The sequence below is a fragment of the Hetaerina americana genome, unplaced genomic scaffold, assembly GCF_022747635.1.
Source record: "Hetaerina americana unplaced genomic scaffold, ioHetAmer1.1.p SCAF_3, whole genome shotgun sequence".
In the NCBI taxonomy this organism is placed as follows: domain Eukaryota; kingdom Metazoa; phylum Arthropoda; class Insecta; order Odonata; family Calopterygidae; genus Hetaerina; species Hetaerina americana.
In genome coordinates this window covers 102,534,207-102,554,496 of record NW_027286874.1, presented here as the reverse complement: position 1 = coordinate 102,554,496, position 20,290 = coordinate 102,534,207, and the positions used below count along the sequence as shown (strand labels likewise).

Genomic DNA, 20,290 nt, shown 5'->3' with positions numbered 1-20,290 from the left:
ACCTTGGAAGCATTTTCATTAGCAGGGACATCCACACTCATGGCTTGAACTTCGTCATCTTTTTCCTCTTCCTTGATCTCCTCCTTGATGACAACCTTCTCTTTCTCCTTGCCCTTGGCATCCCCCTTCTCACTGGCCGTCCTTTCCTTCCCTTGCATATCTCCTCTCTTCTCTGTTGGCTTTGACTTTGGTCGTCCACTCACAATGTCACACAGATGGTCCACAATAGTTGCAGCCTAGTATATTAAACAAATTTACTCATTAATATTTGCACATCATAAAAATCATCATTATTTTTGCATAAGGGTACACAGTTTGAATAAAAACAACTTACCTTTTCTTCTGAAACACTGGAGCGATGGGTGAGAGCGAACTGTATGTAGCACGTGGTACTGCAGAAGTACAAATCATCACCACTCTCCAAGTCATCTCGTGAAAGAAAAGGTAAGTCACTTACTTTTTTCTTTATTAAGTTGTTCATAATTACGACATCACAATGCCGGCAAAACTTGGTGGCACCATTTAATATGCTCTGGATTATGGCCATATCTGAAATGGGGAGAGAAATTGAAATATAACATTAGTTGCCAAATATAAATATTCACATAAATCTATACATTGCCCTACCAGCCATTTTATGTGTATGTCAGGGGATACAATGTGACTGGCCATTAGGGTAATTTAATGATTTTATCATTCAGAAAAAGAAGTAAATTTTATTTTCAATAACTATTTTCAACTGTAATTTTTAGACTATCATCTTTCAATTAATTAATAAATTATACTTATTATTATATTTACATAAATAAAAAATGAATTTAATTATTTAATAGTGGAGGCAGAAAATTATTCATTATAACAGAGGGAACAAGATTCTTTCATAATGAAATAAGGACAATTTGCACTTTTCCACAGTTTATATAATATTATAATAAAGATTATATAAACTGTGGAAAAGTGCAAATTGTCGTTATTTCATTATGATGAACTTCCACGACCTCAAGCCTGAATCTGTTGAACTTAAGATTCTTTCACACAGAATTTTACCATTTGGTACATTGCATTCCACTGTAATAGTATACCATTAGCTAAAATGATTCAAATCATCAGTTTGTTGTTGAGACAAACTCACTGTCAAGCCTTTAATCAGTTTTCATGGCTCCCATTCTAGGTTATCTAATAATATTTCCAATGCTACGCTGTCTACTGTCCATACTGCTCTTTAGTGAGGCAACTTTTCCTGCCATCTTGGTCAATTCATAAAATAGAACCCCAGCCGTAAGGTCCCAAATCCTAAATGCACGCTTAAGGTAATGATTTTAAAAACAACATATTCTTTAATGCAGCTCTGTAGATACCCTTAACATGCTTTCCCATACTACGTTCGATGTCAGATTCCCAAATGTTGTACTAGGTCCACTATGCTTATGTCTACCTGTCTATGCTAGGCTGTCTATGCTATGGTCAATGTTAGGCTGTCTGTGCTAGGGAAACAGTAACTACGAGGGTCATCCGGAAAGTAGTACCCGTTCGTGCCGCATGAAGTGCTGACGACGCGAGTAGCCGCTGGACGAGGTCAGATAGCTTCAGTGGCTTGTCTGCCTTCTCTGAGCCAAGTTGCGTGACGCTAGCATTGCCTGTGTTGTTTCTGTGATTGTTTACAATGTTTAAAAAAATTGAGAACGCCGCCAGTTGTGAAGTGAGGGCAGTGATTAAATTCCTCAATGCAAGAAACGTTCGCCCATGTGATATTCATCGCCAATTAAAGGAGGTGTATGGAGACAATGTAATGGACGAGTCGTCTGTTCGGCGGTGGTGTCGCAACTTCAACATGGGGAGGGGGAACACACACGACGATGAGCGTTCGGGGAGACCGTCTGTCATTACAGACCAACTGGTGAGCTCAGTTGACGAATTCGTGAGGAACGATCGGCGCGTCACAATTGATGACATCTGTGAGCATTTTCCCAATGTTTCTCGAACAATTGTTCATGAAATTGTTAAACACCATCTGCATTATGCAAAAATTTGTGCAAGATGGGTCCCTCGCGTATCTCAATGAGCTGGTGGCGAAGGACTATGCAGCAGGAATACAGAAACTTGTCACACGTTATGACAAATGCCTTAATTTGCTTGGAGATTATGTTGAGAAGTAGTTTAAAGTATCCTCTTTCAAATAAAATTTTTTATGTTTGTTAATATTTACTTTTGTGTCTTTATTTCACGAACGGGTACTACTTTCCGGATGACCCTCGTATTATTTCTTATACCTCAAAAGGTTAGGTGTTAAAATCGGTGAACAATCTTATGTTGGCAATTATTTTAGAATTAATAAATGAAAGGTAGGTACGGCAAGGGCCAGTTATGTTCCTTTGGGGAATACCAAAGACTATCATTACCAAGTTGGAATTCATGTTGCCAATTACAAGCGCTTATTGTAAGCTTACTTCATTATGGCAACCCTTATCCAGGCTTAGGGCATTTTAGATTCTTTCAAATATCTGCTTTCTTTTGTTGTAAATAATTAATGGATGTGTACTTATATCATGTATTGTTCACAATTTTAAAAAATGAGGGAGCAATTTCAAATGGGTCATCCATAGCGAAATTCTAATTTTTGGTAGCTTTAAAAAGTTTGAGAAATGCTGCGAAACGTGTTATTGCTGAAATTATATCGTTAAAAAATAAACAAAATTAATCACAGCAAGTTGTTTTCCTATTCTTTTCTAATGTCTTATTGAATGATCAATGCAATAAGGGCAAATTAGATACTGATGAAAGATGAGGGATAAAATAATTTTGTTGCAATCATTCCTTGATGTGGACAATTGGTGATTTTCCATCTAATTATCGTGTCCACCATGAAAATTCACACCAAAGTAAGACTTTGTGCTACACAAATTATTCTTCTAACATTCTTCTTCACCCAGTAAGTAACCATTTTCTGTCTTTCAACATGTCTGGTCTTGGAAAGAAGTAAGCGACGCCAACACACAATCCCTGCATGATCTCATATGGAATGACCAGAGGTGGAAAAAGTACCCTCAATAATGTAAATTAGATGTAAATTGATGAACTTTGTACAGATGATGTACTTTGTAAAGCAAGATCCCACAGCAGTCTAAATACTAAATAATATAGTATGAAATAGAGATACTCAAAGCCAAAGACTATGATGACCGAAAAAATACATACATGTAAAATGTAAAAACTAGGTAACTTCAATTAATTCAGTTAACGGCCAAATAATAATTAAAAAACCAAGCACTCATGTATAACCACTAAAAATGTAATTTAGCATTAAAGCAGTGTTATATTGTAATAGTATTTTGGGATAATATTATTAAGGGTGCTGCATTAAAAGTAAATAAATGTACATAGATGTCATGATTAAATGCCACACAAGACTGGTTGATTCTAACCTCCTCCCTCTTTACCATCCTTTCCTTTGGTTCTGTAGAGTCCCAATTTCTGGCTTGGAGGAGTAGTCGTTCTCTCCACTATCTGATAGCCAGATGGAGGTGGAACACGAAGTATGTTCGCTAAATTTCTCAACACACTAGCAATGTCTTCAGCCGCTGAGGCCGATAGCGTTAGTGTGACTGTAACATTTCCAGAATCCTTGAGAGGAGCAGGAGGAGATGACCCAAAGCGAGATTTCAACATCACCATCTCTCCCCTGGCCACTCCAACATTTTCCTTGTCCTACAAAGAAATAAGTGTCCATGAACAAAGCATCAATCTTAAATAAAGTAAGACTTGGTATTGCTCATAAATGTTCAATAAAATTTAAGAGGATCAATCAAATTTAGAGAATCTATACTGGTAAATTCTACCACAAGTTTAGACACACATAATATGATATACATGGCGATAGCTTAGGTACAGATATACTTGATTGTGAGATAAAACGAGCATTTAAGTAATTAAAACCATACCAAGAAGTGAGGATAGATAATATTCCTGTGGAACTATTTCAGGGTTTAGGAAAACATAGAATGTAGAATTTTTATGGGCTAATTCATAGCTTTTATGAGGGAGGAATTGGGATGTAAAATGGTACTGTTTCAATTATTGGGATGGAGACGATTAAGAGGAATATTTTAATCCTATCTCAAAATGGAAACTTTGCAGATTTCTTACAAATATTCATAAGTCGGCCCATTCAAAACATAACACTTAGTCCAACTTACCACATCACTAGGATCTCTTGGAATGATACCAGGTTTAGGGCGTATTGGCACTGGAGCAATCAATGGGATAACCGGGGACACTGGTCTTTTAGCCCAGCTATTTTCCTCCTCTGCATCAGACTCCTCATCCTCAATTAGTCGAAGACCTTTAAGACAAAAAGACAAGATGAACAATCATTATTTGATTTTCAGTACATCCTTAGACCCAAGGACATTTGTACAATATTCAGTGAACACTTGCTAACCTAAATTATATAGGGCCTGGTGATGTTCCAGATGAGGTGGACTATCTGGGGTTTTCATGCAAACTACCCAATGGAATATTTCCCCTTCCAATCTTGTGCACAATTAATTGCCAACAATTTCTAATGACTCCATACGTAACATTAGAGCCCCAAAGTGCTAGAACATCTAATTTAAATATGACGTAATCTTTTTTGCATAAAATATATTACCATTTTTATCCTTATATTTAATCCGTATTAATTCAAGAGTAGCTTTGCACAAAACAATGTTAAAGCATACTCAATTGTATTATCCCACTTGTTTTATCTATTTCAATTGTAATGTAACCAATTGACCAAGTTTTTATTAAAATAAGCGAAACCCTAATTCCACAAAAATGTTACCAGTTTTCTTTTATAATTTGCAGTTGTGACATATAATGCATGTTTGAAAATGTTCTCAGATACATTAGATATTAACACGTTGCGTACAGATGGTAAGAATTCTTGAAGACAGATGACGAGAATTCTTGTCATTTAGAAGCATCATTTAAAACTTTTAATTGACATTAATTCCATGTTTGATGGCAATTTTTCATTTGCCTTTTGTCATTTAATAAGAGCAGTAATTTAATTTTTGATTTCATTCAGTAATTTTAATAATAAAAGCATTTGTGAGACAATATTTCTTTCATCTCTTCCTCAGGTGCCCAAACGCCTTGCCTCATTATTTCTTGAGTGTTTATCCACATGGCCTTAGCTAAGATATCAGAATGGAACCTATCTCTATCACCTCAAGGACCATTGCTTTGCCTGCAAGTTCCACTCCCAGCTAATGGAATCCACTCTCGGCTCTGCTCCATCAACATTAACATTTTTATGGAAAAAATGTTGGGTCAATTATGCTAATACTAATGAATTGTCCATAGTTCTTTAATGGTTTAGGTCAGTTCCTTATCTTGATACGTCTTGAGCAGTTTGTTTCCTTGAGTCCCGGTGAATTGTGATATTGGTGTTGGGTTTGTCTTGCGAGAGGGTTTTCTCTCAATCTGTATTTTTTTTAAATATTTAAAGGAACATTCCATAAAATGGCATTGTATAGGGTAGGGAGTGTTTGCGCGAGGAAGAAATTTTAATAGATCAGTGCGCTAATGACTTGTCAGATGTGTCATTGGAGTATTACAAAGAGAGCGTGAGACCGGAAGTGATTCCGATACTGTAGTGAAGGTCAGATATAAAAATTTCACTCCTTTCTTGATAAGTGAAAGTGAGAGTCCAATATGAGGGTCAATGAAAACTATGCTTCACCAGGAATCTCTACCACAACCATCAGGTCAAATAGAGGTCTCCCTGGTACATTAAGGAGTGAGGTGAAAACAATGCAAAAGGTATATATTGCACATTTTCTCGTATAGGTGAGGTGCTTCTGGTGATTTGGAAAGGCAAAAGGGAGGTGAGGATAATTAGTACTATTCACAGCGCTAGGATAGGTAATACACAGCTGAAATATAGGGATAGCATCTCTTGAGAAACCTTAGCAAACATCATTCGTTCCTATCATGGGTCAAGGGAAGAAAAAATACCACACAAGAAGATGCAAAGTGTGAGCTTCAAGAATAATTAGGAAGGAGACAAGGTATGTGTGCTCTCCTTGCGACGTTCCACCCCACAAAGGAAAATGTTTCCTGGAGTGTGACACAAAGAAGAAATACTTAAATTATTTGTGAGTATTACATTCAAAGTTCCATTAACAATTTTCAATTTTACCAAAGCAATGCATGTTCAACAACTACACATTAAAAATCCACCGGAATAGAGAGTTAAAACCCATTTAAATAACCCAGTAAACAACACGTTAACGTCTGCTTTTGAAATATTATCACCATTAATATTTCTTATAATTGCATTGGTTTCATTTTTTTAAGTGAAATTATTTCAATAATACTAACTGATTGCGCTAACTTGTAGTTTTTAAGTTTTCCCTACCAAATTTCAATCATCATCTATCATTTGTTAAGGCCATTCTCAGTACGTTTTTGTTAAAAACAGGAAAAGGAGTGTTTTCAAAGTTTTTAAACCTAACAACTGCAAATATCTCCAGCCCAGAACCTCTACACTACAACCAATCAGATTTAAGGAAATACTACCAGAGAACTTCTTACCAGGAAATCGAATTGATAACTCAGGGATGACACATTCAGGGGAGGAAGAGCTGATTATAGTGTCTGGTGTTCCGCTGTCTCTGTCTCTTGATCCACCACGACCGCTACGATCCTTTCGCCCATCAACTGTAACGCGAAAAAATAAAATTATGATACATAAATTTAAAAATTTTACCAGTCATGAATACCTCTTTCCATATAAAATAATTAAAAATTTCACTTAATCCCTACTCAATTTCAATCCTCATTGAATTTTAAATTAACATGAAAGCATTTCTAGTAATGCTTAAGTCCAAAAACCCGGTTTTATTTTCACTCCAAGGATTTTATATTCATTGTCACACAAATATAACACACACTGCATGATGTTCACCCTCCGTTGGCAGCTGATATGAAACCTAATTGCTTACAGTCCTATTTTTCTAGCTTCATTTTAATTGAAAGGCAAAATTCTCACCATTCCAGAAATTATGGAAACCTGTTTAACAGATTGCGCCCCGTCTGTAAGCTAATTTTGCTATTTACATTAAGCTTTAACTTTATATTATGGCATGCACTAGAAAAAAATAAGTTAGGTACACATAAAATTGAAGCCCAAGAATAGTCTCACAGATTCTTTCAAATTTTTTGCAAATTATATGTCGTACAAGATTATGATAACATAAGCAGCAATTTATCTGTGCAAACAGGTGCATACAATAACTATACATCAAGAGGCCCTCATGCTGTAAAATAAAACTACAGCTCCTCATATGATCTCATTAAAATTTAGATTGGATATCAAGTAAAATGAGTTCACATTAATTGCTCTTCAACACCAACCATATGTACCAAGTGATGATACTTTCTTAACTGAAAAGGGTCTCAGGTAAAGAAGAAAGATGTTTTACTTCTTCAATGACATCTTCAACGTTACATATGTGAGGACCTCTGTGGTTGCTAACGATTTTTGTTCGCTGAATGATGAGTTGAAAGTACGATAAATTGAAAAAATCTGTCAACAGCACTGTTCCTAATTTCTACTAGATCTTTTTAATCGGGCTTGTATTTGAAATTTTGATTTATCCTTAAAAGAAAGTTTCCAAGATTCATGTCCAATTTTTATGGTATTCCGAAGCTGTCATGTTATTTCAAGTTATTTTAAAATTTTCATTTCATTTCCCGACAAATAATGCAAACAATGTTTATCATTATGTAACATGATGGCACAACACATAATTTTATTCAATATTTTTTTAGAATTTTATATTTTCAATGAATGAAATCCAAGATATTTTGCAAATGGCTTCATTCCTTAGGAAAAATAAATTTACATGGATAGATAGGACTTCGGAGCCACCCCCGCAAAATCATTTCATAATCAAAGAATTCTTTATCATGACCATGAATGAAAGTTATTAAATTAAAAAACAAAATCATAAAGTATAAATTAAAGTCATAGCATATTTTTTCACTGGTTAAACTTTGGCAGAGTAAATAGGTTCGTAAAGACCCCTCAGGTTCCCACTGAGTGCCAGGTGAGAGGTTTTTACTGAGCAATATGAGTTGACTTACCATCACCATCTAACTTTATTGCAGTGAATTCCTGGTCATAAAAGCCACGCTGTTGAGAAGACTGAGGCAGGATTGGCAAAGGTGACTGAGGACCAAATGGCCGCGTATCATAATGGTCAGCAACTCCTGTCATCGCAGCCCTTCCATACTCTCCATTCAACTCTCCTGTTCTTGTATTATACCCTCGTTTCCCAAGCTTTGACAAGTCCCCTGAACCAAAGATGGGACAGACAGCCATATTGCGACCAAGCTCTGGTTCTGTTACTGCCATAGGTGGCAAAGTTGAACGCAAAAGGGTCACCACACCCTCTACAAAGCTGTCGTGGTCCTCCTCAACTTTCGTGGCCCCCTGTTGAGCACCAGCTTCCGACTATTAACAAAAACAAGGGATGAAAAGATCAATAGCTTTCCTAGGCAATACTTTCATTTATTTCAAAGTTAATAAACAAAAAATGAATTTTACAAAGTGGCAATGAGATGAAATTTCAATTATATTTAAATTTAGAGCAGAAATGTTATGCATAGCTGCTAGGAGGAGTATTAGCTATTAGGGGAGGCAACACGCAGCTTTAAGTAATTCGCACCAAATTAAATAAGTGAGTATTAAGTACAGCAGCTTAAGATAGATTGATGAATATAAAGACTCAGTCCTAATTCCATTTCCAATATAACTATTGAAATGGTAACACAAATAAGGCTTCTTGTCATATTTAGCAGGATTTTTCTATTTTTTCCCAAAAGTTGTACGGAACTGAATGCCATTATAAACATGAATATATGCCCAGTGAAAAGAACTCTAAACATATTTTTAGCCATTTAAAGTTGGAAATTGTGTCAATTTTTTCAAATACTGGCCTGGTTTCATACTGATTTCATTCTCATCATCTACGAACCAGAGAAAAATTAACACCCTAAATCTTTTACTTCCATTAAAATGATCAATCACAAAAAGTGCGAACAAAAGCTCTCATGGCAATATTCACAGCTGGTCAGCATTTCACTCTATTATCTACTTTCATCAGGAGACATTTCACACAAATTCAATGGAATTCAAGCGCCAATAATCAAATTGGGTCTCAACATCAAACAACATCAGCTGTAATATCATTAATATTTCAGCAACATCAACCGATTATTAAACAATAAACATATTTCAACAGAGGCAGTGCATTAGAGAAAAACATTGACCACATGTCGTGCGCTACGGTTAAAATTACAAAAGAGAACTAGCACCACTTTTTAAAATTAAGCTTTCATCTATTTAAATAAAACCGTGATTGGTTGGCAATGTTAAAACGGAAATAGATCAAATAAATGGGATAAAGCAATGGAGTGCGTGTTACCACCATATTATACGAAGTTACTAATGAATTAATACAGCTAATTTTTTGAGGAAAATTGCAATATGATTTCTTAAGATATAATTATTTCATAATTAAATGGGTTCTTCTTGGTTCTCACTTTAGGCCTCTAAATGTGTCACACGGAACCAATGAAAGTTGTTGGTGATGAATGGTGCATAAGATTAGCGGGAGAAAATGGGGTTATAAGAGTCAAAACCCACGATAATCTTAATTTTGCCTAATCCTCAAACCCATATAACTGGGATTAGCTAGGACTTACTGTGTAACTTCTGGATGAGAGAAGTTGGGAATTGAGGCATTCAATGGTAAAAATTAAAGGAGAGGAAGAGCTGAGCCGGAGAAAGAACAGCATGAGGGGGATGGAGGAACTGTTAAAGGAACCAAGTCATCAAATCGGCAAGATGTATTTTTTAAAGGGATAAAATTTTGAAGTACTTTAAAAATCACACACAAATATGATATCTCATGTATTTTAGTCCTAGCCATTATCCACAAGGGCCTTACCTTGGGATACTTTTACAAATGACCATTATTTTGTCAATATTCATGTCACGTCATATTAATTCTGGTATTTTTCCTTAGTCTTCAGTTATTGCAACAAAGAGCAGTGTAAAAATGATTGAAATAATATAAGCTACTCACATTTGAACTTGCTTTCCTTGCCCTTTTCTTAGGAACACTTCCCTCTTTGCCAACGCTTTGCCTTCTCTTCTGTTGGTACTGCCGTCGTTTTGCTTTCTTTGAGTCTGCAAAGTTAACACACATTACATATTAATAAATAATCCTATGGGATCTCTGCAATAAAAGCTTTGTGAAACTTTATTACCTAGAGCAGCCTGGTCAGAGGAATTTTTATCAATACTGGGTTCCAATCCATCCACCTCCTCTGTCTTCACTTCTACTTTTGTCACCTCTTTCCCTTCAGTCTGAGGAGCAACTTGTAACTTCTTGTCTTCCAGAGATTCTGGAACACTTTCTGCAATTGCCTGGGACTGTGGAATTGGCTTGCTAGCTGGTCTAGATTGCTGGCTTTGAGTAGACTGTCTGACCTGTGATTGCTGTTTTGCTTGTACTTGTTGAGTCGAACTTTGTTGCTGGGACAGAAGCTGTGGACTTGACAATTGCTGCTGGTTTACCGGTGGTTGCTGAGTACGTATTTGCTGTTGAGTTTGTACTTGTTGCTGAGTTTGTATCTGCTGCTGAGCATGCAGTTGCTGTTGGGTTTGCAGCTGCTGATGAACTTGAAGAGGTGATTGCTGTAGTTGAGTTTGAAGTTGCTGCTGCTGGGTTTTAAGTTGTTGCTGCTGTTGTTGCTGTTGTTGAGTTTGCAATTGCTTACTCATCTGGACCGAAGCTGCTGTACATTGAGCCTGTGACAACTGGCCTATAGTTACCTGTTGTCTGGGAACTTGAGAGGACAGAGCAGACGTGGCTTGTTGCAATTTCTGTACTTGAGCCATCTGGATTTGTTTCTTCTGTGATTGTTTATGTTGAAGTTCTTGTTGCTGGTGTTGCTGATGTGGCAACTGCTGCTGCCTAATTAACTGCTGATGTTGATCTTCTCTAACTAAAATTTGTTCCTGTGTCTGTTGTACAATGCTATGAGATGGCTGTTGTGCTTTTGACTGAAGGTTATTGCAAGACTCTTCCACTTCAATTTTCAAAGAATCAAGATGGACAGGTGGATTAATAGATGTTGGAACATTAGTCTCCTCTACTTTAGGAACTACCTGTATAGTACGCAATGACTGAACAGAAGTACTCACAGATGGAGGCTGAGGTTCCTTGTTAATTACCCCTTGAGGTGAACCAGAGGATAGTCTACGTTCTACCAGCCCCTGTGGGGATGGACTGCTGTGGGGTGGTGCACAACGTGATACCACTTGCCTTGGTCCAAAACGAACTTGGAAACCTGTAGACGTTGTGACAGGTACCCTAATAGGAAGCGGCTGAGAGGATGACCTCTGTGGCACTGTAGGTGAAGGTGCTGATGTCCGTGGGGGTCCATCAGCTAGCAACAATGGAGGTAAGAGAGATGAGGGTGTTGGAGGCACTGGTCGGGCAAGCTGGGCTTCCAAAGAAGGCACTACAGGTAATAATGGACCACCAGAGGATGGTGCTGGTGTTGTAGGAGTAGGTCTAGATGACCCCATGGAAGACTGAGGTGGCTGAGTGAGGGTTAAAGTTTGTTTTGTAAGAGTAGGAGTTCCAATGGAACCGAGTCCACTACTGCCTAGCTGGTGATGTTGGCTGGCGCAAACACTATTTTGCAAAAGTTGCTTCAGCAAAACATTCTGAGAATCTGTTCTTGGAGGAGGAGGAAGAGGGAACTTGCTACTAGTTGTCACAGAAGTCCTCACTTCTTCCTTTTCTTCTTTCATTCCCTCAGACTCAGATGAAACAGTTGTCAAAATGCGTGTTTTAAAAGATGTATTTCCAGTCAGTGTGGAAACATTTCTAATGGATGAAGTGGATGCTTCTGTCTCAACTGGTTCCTTCTTCATGGCCTGAATTTCGGGGGTTTCAACTTTAACAAGAGGTGAACTCCCCTGTTTAATCAATGAACTCATAACATTAAAAGTATTCACTGAATTGGATGACCCAGTTGATGTTTGATTTCCAGAAGAAGCATTGAAGAGGCTAGAAGTAGAACTACTACATTGTGTATAGCTGACTAATGAAGGTCCTTCAGATTTCGAGGAAGGCAAATTCTGTGAAAATACTGGTGATTCACTGGGAGTTGTATCTTTATGCGGATGACTGATGGAATGAACTTGAGCTAATGAGCTATTTTCAGAGCGATTTTCAACCAATGAGTGAGATGTCACTGGTAGAGAAGCTTGTGACACTCTAGAAATAAATTGAAGATCTTGAACTGATCCACTTGATCTAAAATCCGGGACTGTTGGTATGTCTCCTACAGACATCCGTGAACCCAGACTTACTGTGGTACTTGAAACAACTCCAACCACAGAGTGCACAGTTGATGTGGCAATTTGTTTAATACTACTATCCTCGTCACTTCTAGCAGGACCACTTCCTTTAGAATTCATGCCAGCATATTGCTGTTGATTAATATTACAATGAAATGGTGTGGACATTCTCCCTGGCCCAACAGTACCAACACCAGAGGAAGCAGCTAATTTAGAATCACCAAGAAGACTAGATGAGGATGAACTTGGAATCGTCACTAGTCCTCGTGCTGGCGGATAAGGTAACCGAGCTGCACTTACAGCATCTGCAACTAAAGTAGCAACCATCGTAGCCGGTAAAACTGATGAAACTGATGATACCGGTATTTCAATACCAGCAGATAACAGAGGTTTCAACTGAGAAACAGATGGCTCAGTTCGGGTACGATATGTTATCAAGGAAGCACGACTAGTTCCTGGGATTCCTATGTTAGCCTGATGTATACTTGATGGTGGAAGTTCATTTGTAGGTGGTAAAGGAGGTACATTTACTCCTCTCGTCTCTGATATGGATGTGGCAGCTGATGAAGACAAGGCAGTACATGAATCTTCTTTTTTGCTTTCCATGATAATTTCCTTCTTTACAACAGATTGAACCTCCTCACTTTTATTTTCTTCTTTTTCACTGCTAATTGTAAATGTACGGCAAACTTTGTTCACATCATTAGTATTAGGATGCTTGTTTAACCTTTCATTGGAAATAGATTCCCGATGATCTGAATCAAACAAATGACTCTGACCACTCTGATCATCAAACTTCTCTGCTATTGGTCTAATTCTATCAAATTCCCCCTTTCCAAATTTGGTGTCTGATTCTGCCAAAGATGTTGAAATAATTGATTCAGTAGTTTCTGCTGAATGGTTCTTATCTTTCTTCCTCAAATCACTAGAAACCTCAGGCGACTCATTCTTTGTTGACGTTGGTGGGATATTAGGCTGTTGTTCAATCATTAAATCTTCTTTTGGTGCCTTTTCTGCTTCTGACCGGGCTTGGCTAAGCCATAATTCTATTTGAGCAACCTCGTCAACCTTATTTACATCTTTATCTTTCAAATCGCTCTTAAAGTGGCTGTCACTTTTAGATGCACTTCCTATAAATCCAGAATTCCTAGAAGATGAGTAATCTGAGGAACATAAGGCACTTAAATCACTACTTTTATCTCTTTCATCACCCAATGTTTTTGTAGGTTCGTCATCATGAGGCGAGTCAAATATTTCAGACAATGTCTGCAACTGAGATTCATTCATAAGTAGGGGAATTTGACTAACTCTTAGGTCTTGTGTGAACAGAGAAAATGGCTCCTGTTCACATGAATCATTACTTTTTAAATCAGCATTACTAAAGCTCTTTTCTCCAAAGGACATAGAGCCCTTCACATTCATTCCATGTCTCTTTAAGCTCGGTGATTCACTCTTCGTTTGACCCAAAGATTTGCCTAATTTTGACATTATAGGTTTATCACTCGGTAAACTTTTTCCTTTTATAGTCTCCTGTGCCTTTTCTTTTGATGCTCGAAAATCTTTGTCCAAAAACCTATCAAAATCTGAATCATATTTGTCTCTTTCCTCCAATTTTGGAGGGTCTCCCTTGAACGCTATACTACTACCTGGTTCTTCTTTGTCACACAAAACTTGATGAGATGGTGATTCACTTATTTTCTTTTTACTTCCAACATGTTCAATCTGAGAAGTGATTGCCAACATTTTTGAAATGCCAGCGCCAACTACTTTTAAATCATCACTCATGAGTGAACTTTCCTTGTCACTCATCTCTTTACTTTCATCCGTCTTGTCTAAATCCTGCTCTAGGTTTATTTTTGTTTCTAAAACATCAGAGAATATATTTCCCACAATGACACTGTTTTCTCTGTCAGAAATGTCATCATCCTCCAACACAGACATCTTACCTATCTCTTGAATATTAAAGACATCAGGAGGTAATTCTATTGTGTCATCTTGGTTTAAACTATGCAAAACAGTTAATGTCTGGTCTTCATGAAGAGGCGAGTCAGGTGATGCCTCGAGTTTGACTTCCATTGCATCAACAGACTGTGAATCATCAAAATCTGCCTTTTTCTCTTCCTCAGCAATATGTTTTGTGACAATTGTCTCATCCACTTCAGCATTTTTACATTTCACTATTTCCTCATCAACAGGCGAGGTTAAACCTAAAATTGTATTGGCAGGTTCACTGTCATCGGTGATACTTTTGCATGAATCTTCCATCATGGGCTCCATGAAATTTGATGCAATTAGTGAATCGCTCAATTTTCCACCTATACTCAGAATTTCAGGAATGGATTGGACAGAGGAACGAGTATTTTCTGAATTTTCGGATACAGGTGGCAGTTCTTCAGATATCAACAGCTCACTTTTGTCACCATCCTTATATATAACAACCTGATTAGATTGACAATCTTGCTTTGAGTGACTCACAAGGTTGGTAATAGACTTCTCATCTTCAATAGACATTGCATTTTCTAATGTTTCACTGACCTCAAACAATTGCAAACTTACACCGTCAACACTATCAATGGAGAATGATTTGCCATCTTTGTCTTTGACATCTTCAACTGACAGGAGTGAAGAAGAAACTGCATCGTCATTGCGCCCCAGATGACCCAGTTCATTCTGCTTCTCTCCAGCCCTGGGTAGGCACATCTGATCACCTACATCACAGCCTTCTTTTTCGGTACCCTGATTCATTATACATTCCTCTGCTCCTTTCATGCACTCCTCTTCTGGCAAGGAAACCACTTCATTCACTTCCTCCTTTGACTCATCATTTCCTGCCTCTTGCACTTCTCCCTGACTTTCACTGACCAACATTTCAATCCCACTGACACTGGCTACTTCCTCTTCAACTTCAACTGTTTCAAGCATCTCTCTTACGCCAGTCACTTCATCATCGTCCTCAGCACTAACAACCACAACTACTGAAGTCTCTACACATTCCTCAAATTCAACAGAGCTTGAGACTACCTGGAGACTTCCAGGGGAATGAACAACTGGGGTTGGAGGATTGGAACCATCCATAGTTTCAACTGACACATTTGCTGCAACCATAACCGATTCTTCTGGAATACAAATAACTTCCTCGGCCTCAACTTCACCACTAATATATGGATCAGTTGAGCTTTCATTTATAACAGAAACCATTCCGTCAAGATCAGAATCTGGAAGTGCGCTTCCCATAGTGATTGTGTCATAGCTCTCCTCCACTTCCTCTTTGTGTTCTTCATTCACAATTATTACTCTAGCCTCATCAAGGCACTCTTTTGAACATGACCCCAGGGAAGAATCCACTTGACTACCACTTTCCACATCAGATGTTACAACAATTTCCATTTTTCCACTCCTTTCTCCAAGGCAATCTTTTTCTTCCTTGGCATCTAGGTCATCAGGGCACTTACTAGCATCACCGCCTTTCTCCCCCTTTTCAGTGTTTTCCGAAAAAATTTCCACAACATTTTCTCCTGGTAAGGGTATTTCTGAAGTCTCAATATGAATGGAAGAGTCTAACTCACTATCACCATGAATTTCAGCTGAAGAGTTCTGATCTCTACTAGGATCCAATGACAAGGGAGGAGATGAAACCGCCACAGATGTCTCCGAAGCTTCTTTGGCATCAGCAGACGTGCCGGGAGAATTGTTATTATTGCTAGGGGCTAAATTGGGGTTTGGAGCTTTCCTGGGCCCCTCCTTCCTGTAACTGGTAGACCACATAGGTGAACCACCACGAAGACCTAACTTGAAGTGGCCAAAGCGACCAAACGGAGGAATGAATGGTATAACATTTGCATTTCCTCCTCCCCCTCCTCCTCCTCCACCACCACCACCACCACCATTGTTCCCACCACCCCTTATCTCGCCAGCTCCGCCGGCAGGAGCGCCAGCAGCACCATTTCCTCCTTCTGCCCCTTCTTCCTCAGCACCATCACTAGGCTGCCTACCCTGACGAGGTTGAGGGTTGGGAGGTTGCTGTTGTACAGCTTGCTGCTCCCTCTGTAACTGCCCTTGTTGAACCTGGGGTTGCACACCATGCTGCTGCTGCTGTTGTTGTTGTTGTTGCTGCTGCTGTTGCATTTGAATCATCAGCTGATGCTGAATATGCTGTTGAAGAGGCACTTGTTGCTGGTGATGCCCTTGCTCATTTGAAGGAGCCTGGTCACTTCCTTGAGGAGTGTGTGGAGGGCCACATGGTGTATGAGGAGTGCGCGGAGTTGGTGGGTTATCTGGTCGCTCAGCAGATGCTGGACTCCCAGCGACACTTCCACCGGATGGGCGTCTCATTGGCGAGACTCCACCCCCACCAATGCCCATGGAACCTTGGGGACTCCCCATTGGGGAGGGAGAATGAGCCATATTTCCCCCTCTTCCCTGTGGTTGAGAAAGCTGCTGGATCTGCTGCCCATAAGAAGAATGACTGGCTGAAGGACTCGTAGCTAGACCTGGGGATGGTGGTGGAGGCAACCGAGGTCGGGAAATGTGTGCATTGGAGCCATCAGCCCCCATGGGTGATCGAGCAATGAAGCGCTGATTCATCTGATGCATCCTTCAAAGAAAAAAATAAAAGGACCATAAAAATAAAAAGACAGTGCTCCCTGATTGCATCTCACACTTTGTACAAGAAACCTTTGCCTGGCGAAATGGCTATTGTACTCAGGAAATTTCAAATAAATCATATATGCGACATCTTCTGTGATTTTCCTCTCTCTGAGTGAAGAATGACAAGTCTTCAACATAGTAAGTTCAAATGCATGATTTAATACATATTTTTTAACCAGAGTTTATATATTCAACTGAAGCATTAACATGGAAGCCATTGCAATATACAATGAAATGCATTATTTACACTTTCCTCTGGGCCTTTTAAAAAAAATAAATTTCATGAAAGTACAAATTGTGGGTAAAGAAAATAATATGTTACTTTTCCTTAAAACATACTTTTTTACCCGTATGGGGTAAAAATAAAGAGCCATGCTAACAGACCAAACCTCTTTAGAACATGATCTATTTTTCCATTTTCATATCTAATGCCTTGGATTTTTGTCCTCGTTTGCATTGCTTTTCTGTTTCAATGTGGGATAAAATTTCATTAAGGTTAGTGAATAGGGTTACTGCAGCACTGTCCTGAGCATGGTTAAGACAGACATAATTCTAGTTCAAATTTAAACTTAATTCAGAAAATATTTTTGTAGACAAAGTGGTTTAGCATTGGGAAAGCCAATTATAATATGTTTTAAGACCAGTATTAATGCTTTTTGAACTATTATTTAAATCTCAAGGTTTGAGATTATCAAGTTTTGACAATGATCATACTTCAAAAAACATGCCTAGTTCCAAAAAATGAATACAAAAAACATTGAATTTTAAGTTTTGAAATGACTATTGAAAAATTGCATATTCGAGGTCATGAAAAAATATTTACAAGTGTATTTTCGTGTCTTATGAATGAAATATCTTCAGGGATTATAGGAAAATAAAAATTGTAAACAACAATAATTCTTTTGCAGATTTGGGACATGCATCTTTCATGGAGGGCATTGTACACCAGTTCTTCAGGTAATTGAAAAGGAACAAAAATAAAACACAAATTACCTAGCCATTTGCTCTCCAGAGAACTGTTGAGATTGTTGAGGCTGTGCTGACCCCCTGTGGTCTCCATAAAGGTTGTTTGATGGCCCTGGGCTAGAACCTGGAAGTCTCTGCGCAATGCCTTGACGTCCCCCCATCTGCTGGGATGTTTGTTGCTGAGGCGAAGGCATGGACCTCAGATTGTCTTGACCAGCACCAGGACTGAAAGGACTAGCCTCATCACCAGCACTTCCTGACAAAGGTGTACTGATTCGAGGAGACGGCTGGAGACTGTGAGGGGATGACGGAGGTATCTGGCCACCAGCCCCTGGACTATGTGCCATTGGACTGTGCAGAGGTGATTGCGAAGGCTGTTGCATTGATGGCATCATTGGTGAAGGCGACGGTGAAGTCAGAGTCAGAGGAGAATGTGGAGTAGGTGTCACTGAAGTGTTCTGCCCCGAGCCTTGGTTTAGAGGAGATGATGCCGAAGACTGAGGTGGACCAAGGGGTGAGTGGTGCTGGGAAAGGATCTGACCATGTTGCTGTCCTCCAGTGGGTGTAACCCCAGTCCCTCCAATCATTGACTGTTGCTGTCTCTTCTGCTGCTTGTTCTGGTAATCCTATTTGAAAAAAATAATATTCTGATTGGAGAGTGAAGTTATAGAAAAAGTCATTAGGTCCAATCAACAGAATCTTTGGGAGCATGAAAAGGAAGATTATCAGAAAAGATATACTTAAAAACGCAAACACCAAATTCCCATAATGGACAAGAGTGGAGTTTATAAATTGTGTTTGTGAGAGCTCTGCCTTCTACATTGGGCAAACCGGGAGGAAATTCAGTGATCGTGTAGAAGAACATTACGCCTGTATTAAAATCGAAAATCTTTCTTCCAATTTTGTCCAGCACCTTATAGAAATTAACCCCTCCAGTGACTTCATCCCTAAAATTCTACATTTAGAGAAAAAAGGCTTAGATTAGATGCCTTGGAATGGTTGTAAATTTCAAATAACAGTCATCATAAGGGTATATTATATTACCTAACTTATTCCTCCCGTTCCCCCTACTGGACCTCCCTCTGTTCCACAGCCCCTCTCCCTCCCTGACGCCCTACCCAACTGCCCTCTCCCATCTGGACGCCATGCCAAACCGCCTTCTCCCCCTCCCCCCAAACAAACATACCAGTTTCCCTTCTCTTTCCCCTCCTCCCACTTCCTCTTCTTGGTCTACTACATAAAGCTGTGTATCTTCTGTACTTTACCTGATGATGACTTTGTAAGTTGAAACCTAGGTCGTGTTTCATAAAATATAAGTGGAATAACTAAGTATTTCTTTTCCGATTTCTTCCATGTGAAGTGACGCCTCAAATCATTCTATTCATCAAGGATGATTACATAAGAACTGGCTAAGACACTCCATACCCTGGTCCATTTGTTGTCACATTTTTCAAAATCAATACACGGACATGGGATGCCATTACACTTTGGACAAGAACACTAAAACTATGACATTACTATAGAGTGCAACATGGCAGCAGTAGTACACTCAATTGGTAAACATAAAATCTAACCTGTACTAGCATTCCATGCTGACGAGCCTGTTTTCTAGTTTGGTCCAACTGTTTCTGTAAGCCAGACTGCTCCCTTGTTATACGCTCCAGTTCTTGGGCATCCCCTTCACCTAACTCTTGTCCTGTCTTTCTTAGCTGCCGCTGCTTGCTGTTCAAGGACTGTGTACATAAAAGAGAAAATTGTAGTTTAAAAAAATTATTTTTTCAATTAAAGGAGCCACATAGAAAACTCATATACATCATAAACAATGTAGTTCCTTGAACTAGAAAAATAATGTAGAGCTTGAGTATCTCCATCACCTTTTTGGCCCTGCGTAGCTTATTAACTTCAGTTTCATAATATTTCAAGTGGGAGCTGACAGCCTTGTGCTGCTGGGTTAGCCACTCTTCATATTGAGCCTGAGCTTGTCGGTCTTGTTCTGTCACAGGATGTTCAGGAGGTAATGGCGGTTGGGCAAATGTTGGTTGAAGACTCAAAGCCACTCGCTGGGCTATATAACAAAAAAACATCAAATCAATCAAATTGCTTTTCAAGGTAGCATTTTTAAATTAAAAATAGAGAAATAATACATGACAGTCCATTAGCAGCAAATAAAATATTAGCCTACTTTCGGAAATAGGTTTCAGAGTTAATCTTCCTAAGTCCTATGTGTTCTTTCATGAGACATGAATC

General features: G+C 38.7%; 1 protein-coding gene across 1 annotated transcript in view; it reads right to left on the bottom strand.

The window, feature by feature from the left end:
• The window catches only part of LOC139690481 (histone-lysine N-methyltransferase 2C-like), a 128,126-nt gene that overhangs the window by 13,335 nt on the left and 94,501 nt on the right, over positions 1 to 20,290 (bottom strand). The window contains exons 44-55 of the mRNA XM_071587938.1: positions 19,918 to 20,108; positions 19,618 to 19,776; positions 18,071 to 18,669; positions 16,330 to 17,024; positions 10,324 to 16,287; positions 10,140 to 10,243; positions 8,134 to 8,503; positions 6,580 to 6,705; positions 4,194 to 4,339; positions 3,423 to 3,705; positions 335 to 549; positions 3 to 236 (exon numbers count right to left, since the gene is read on the bottom strand). Coding sequence (XP_071444039.1) covers positions 3 to 236; positions 335 to 549; positions 3,423 to 3,705; positions 4,194 to 4,339; positions 6,580 to 6,705; positions 8,134 to 8,503; positions 10,140 to 10,243; positions 10,324 to 16,287; positions 16,330 to 17,024; positions 18,071 to 18,669; positions 19,618 to 19,776; positions 19,918 to 20,108 — 9,086 coding nt within the window. The remainder of the gene's footprint in view (positions 1 to 2; positions 237 to 334; positions 550 to 3,422; positions 3,706 to 4,193; positions 4,340 to 6,579; positions 6,706 to 8,133; positions 8,504 to 10,139; positions 10,244 to 10,323; positions 16,288 to 16,329; positions 17,025 to 18,070; positions 18,670 to 19,617; positions 19,777 to 19,917; positions 20,109 to 20,290) is intronic.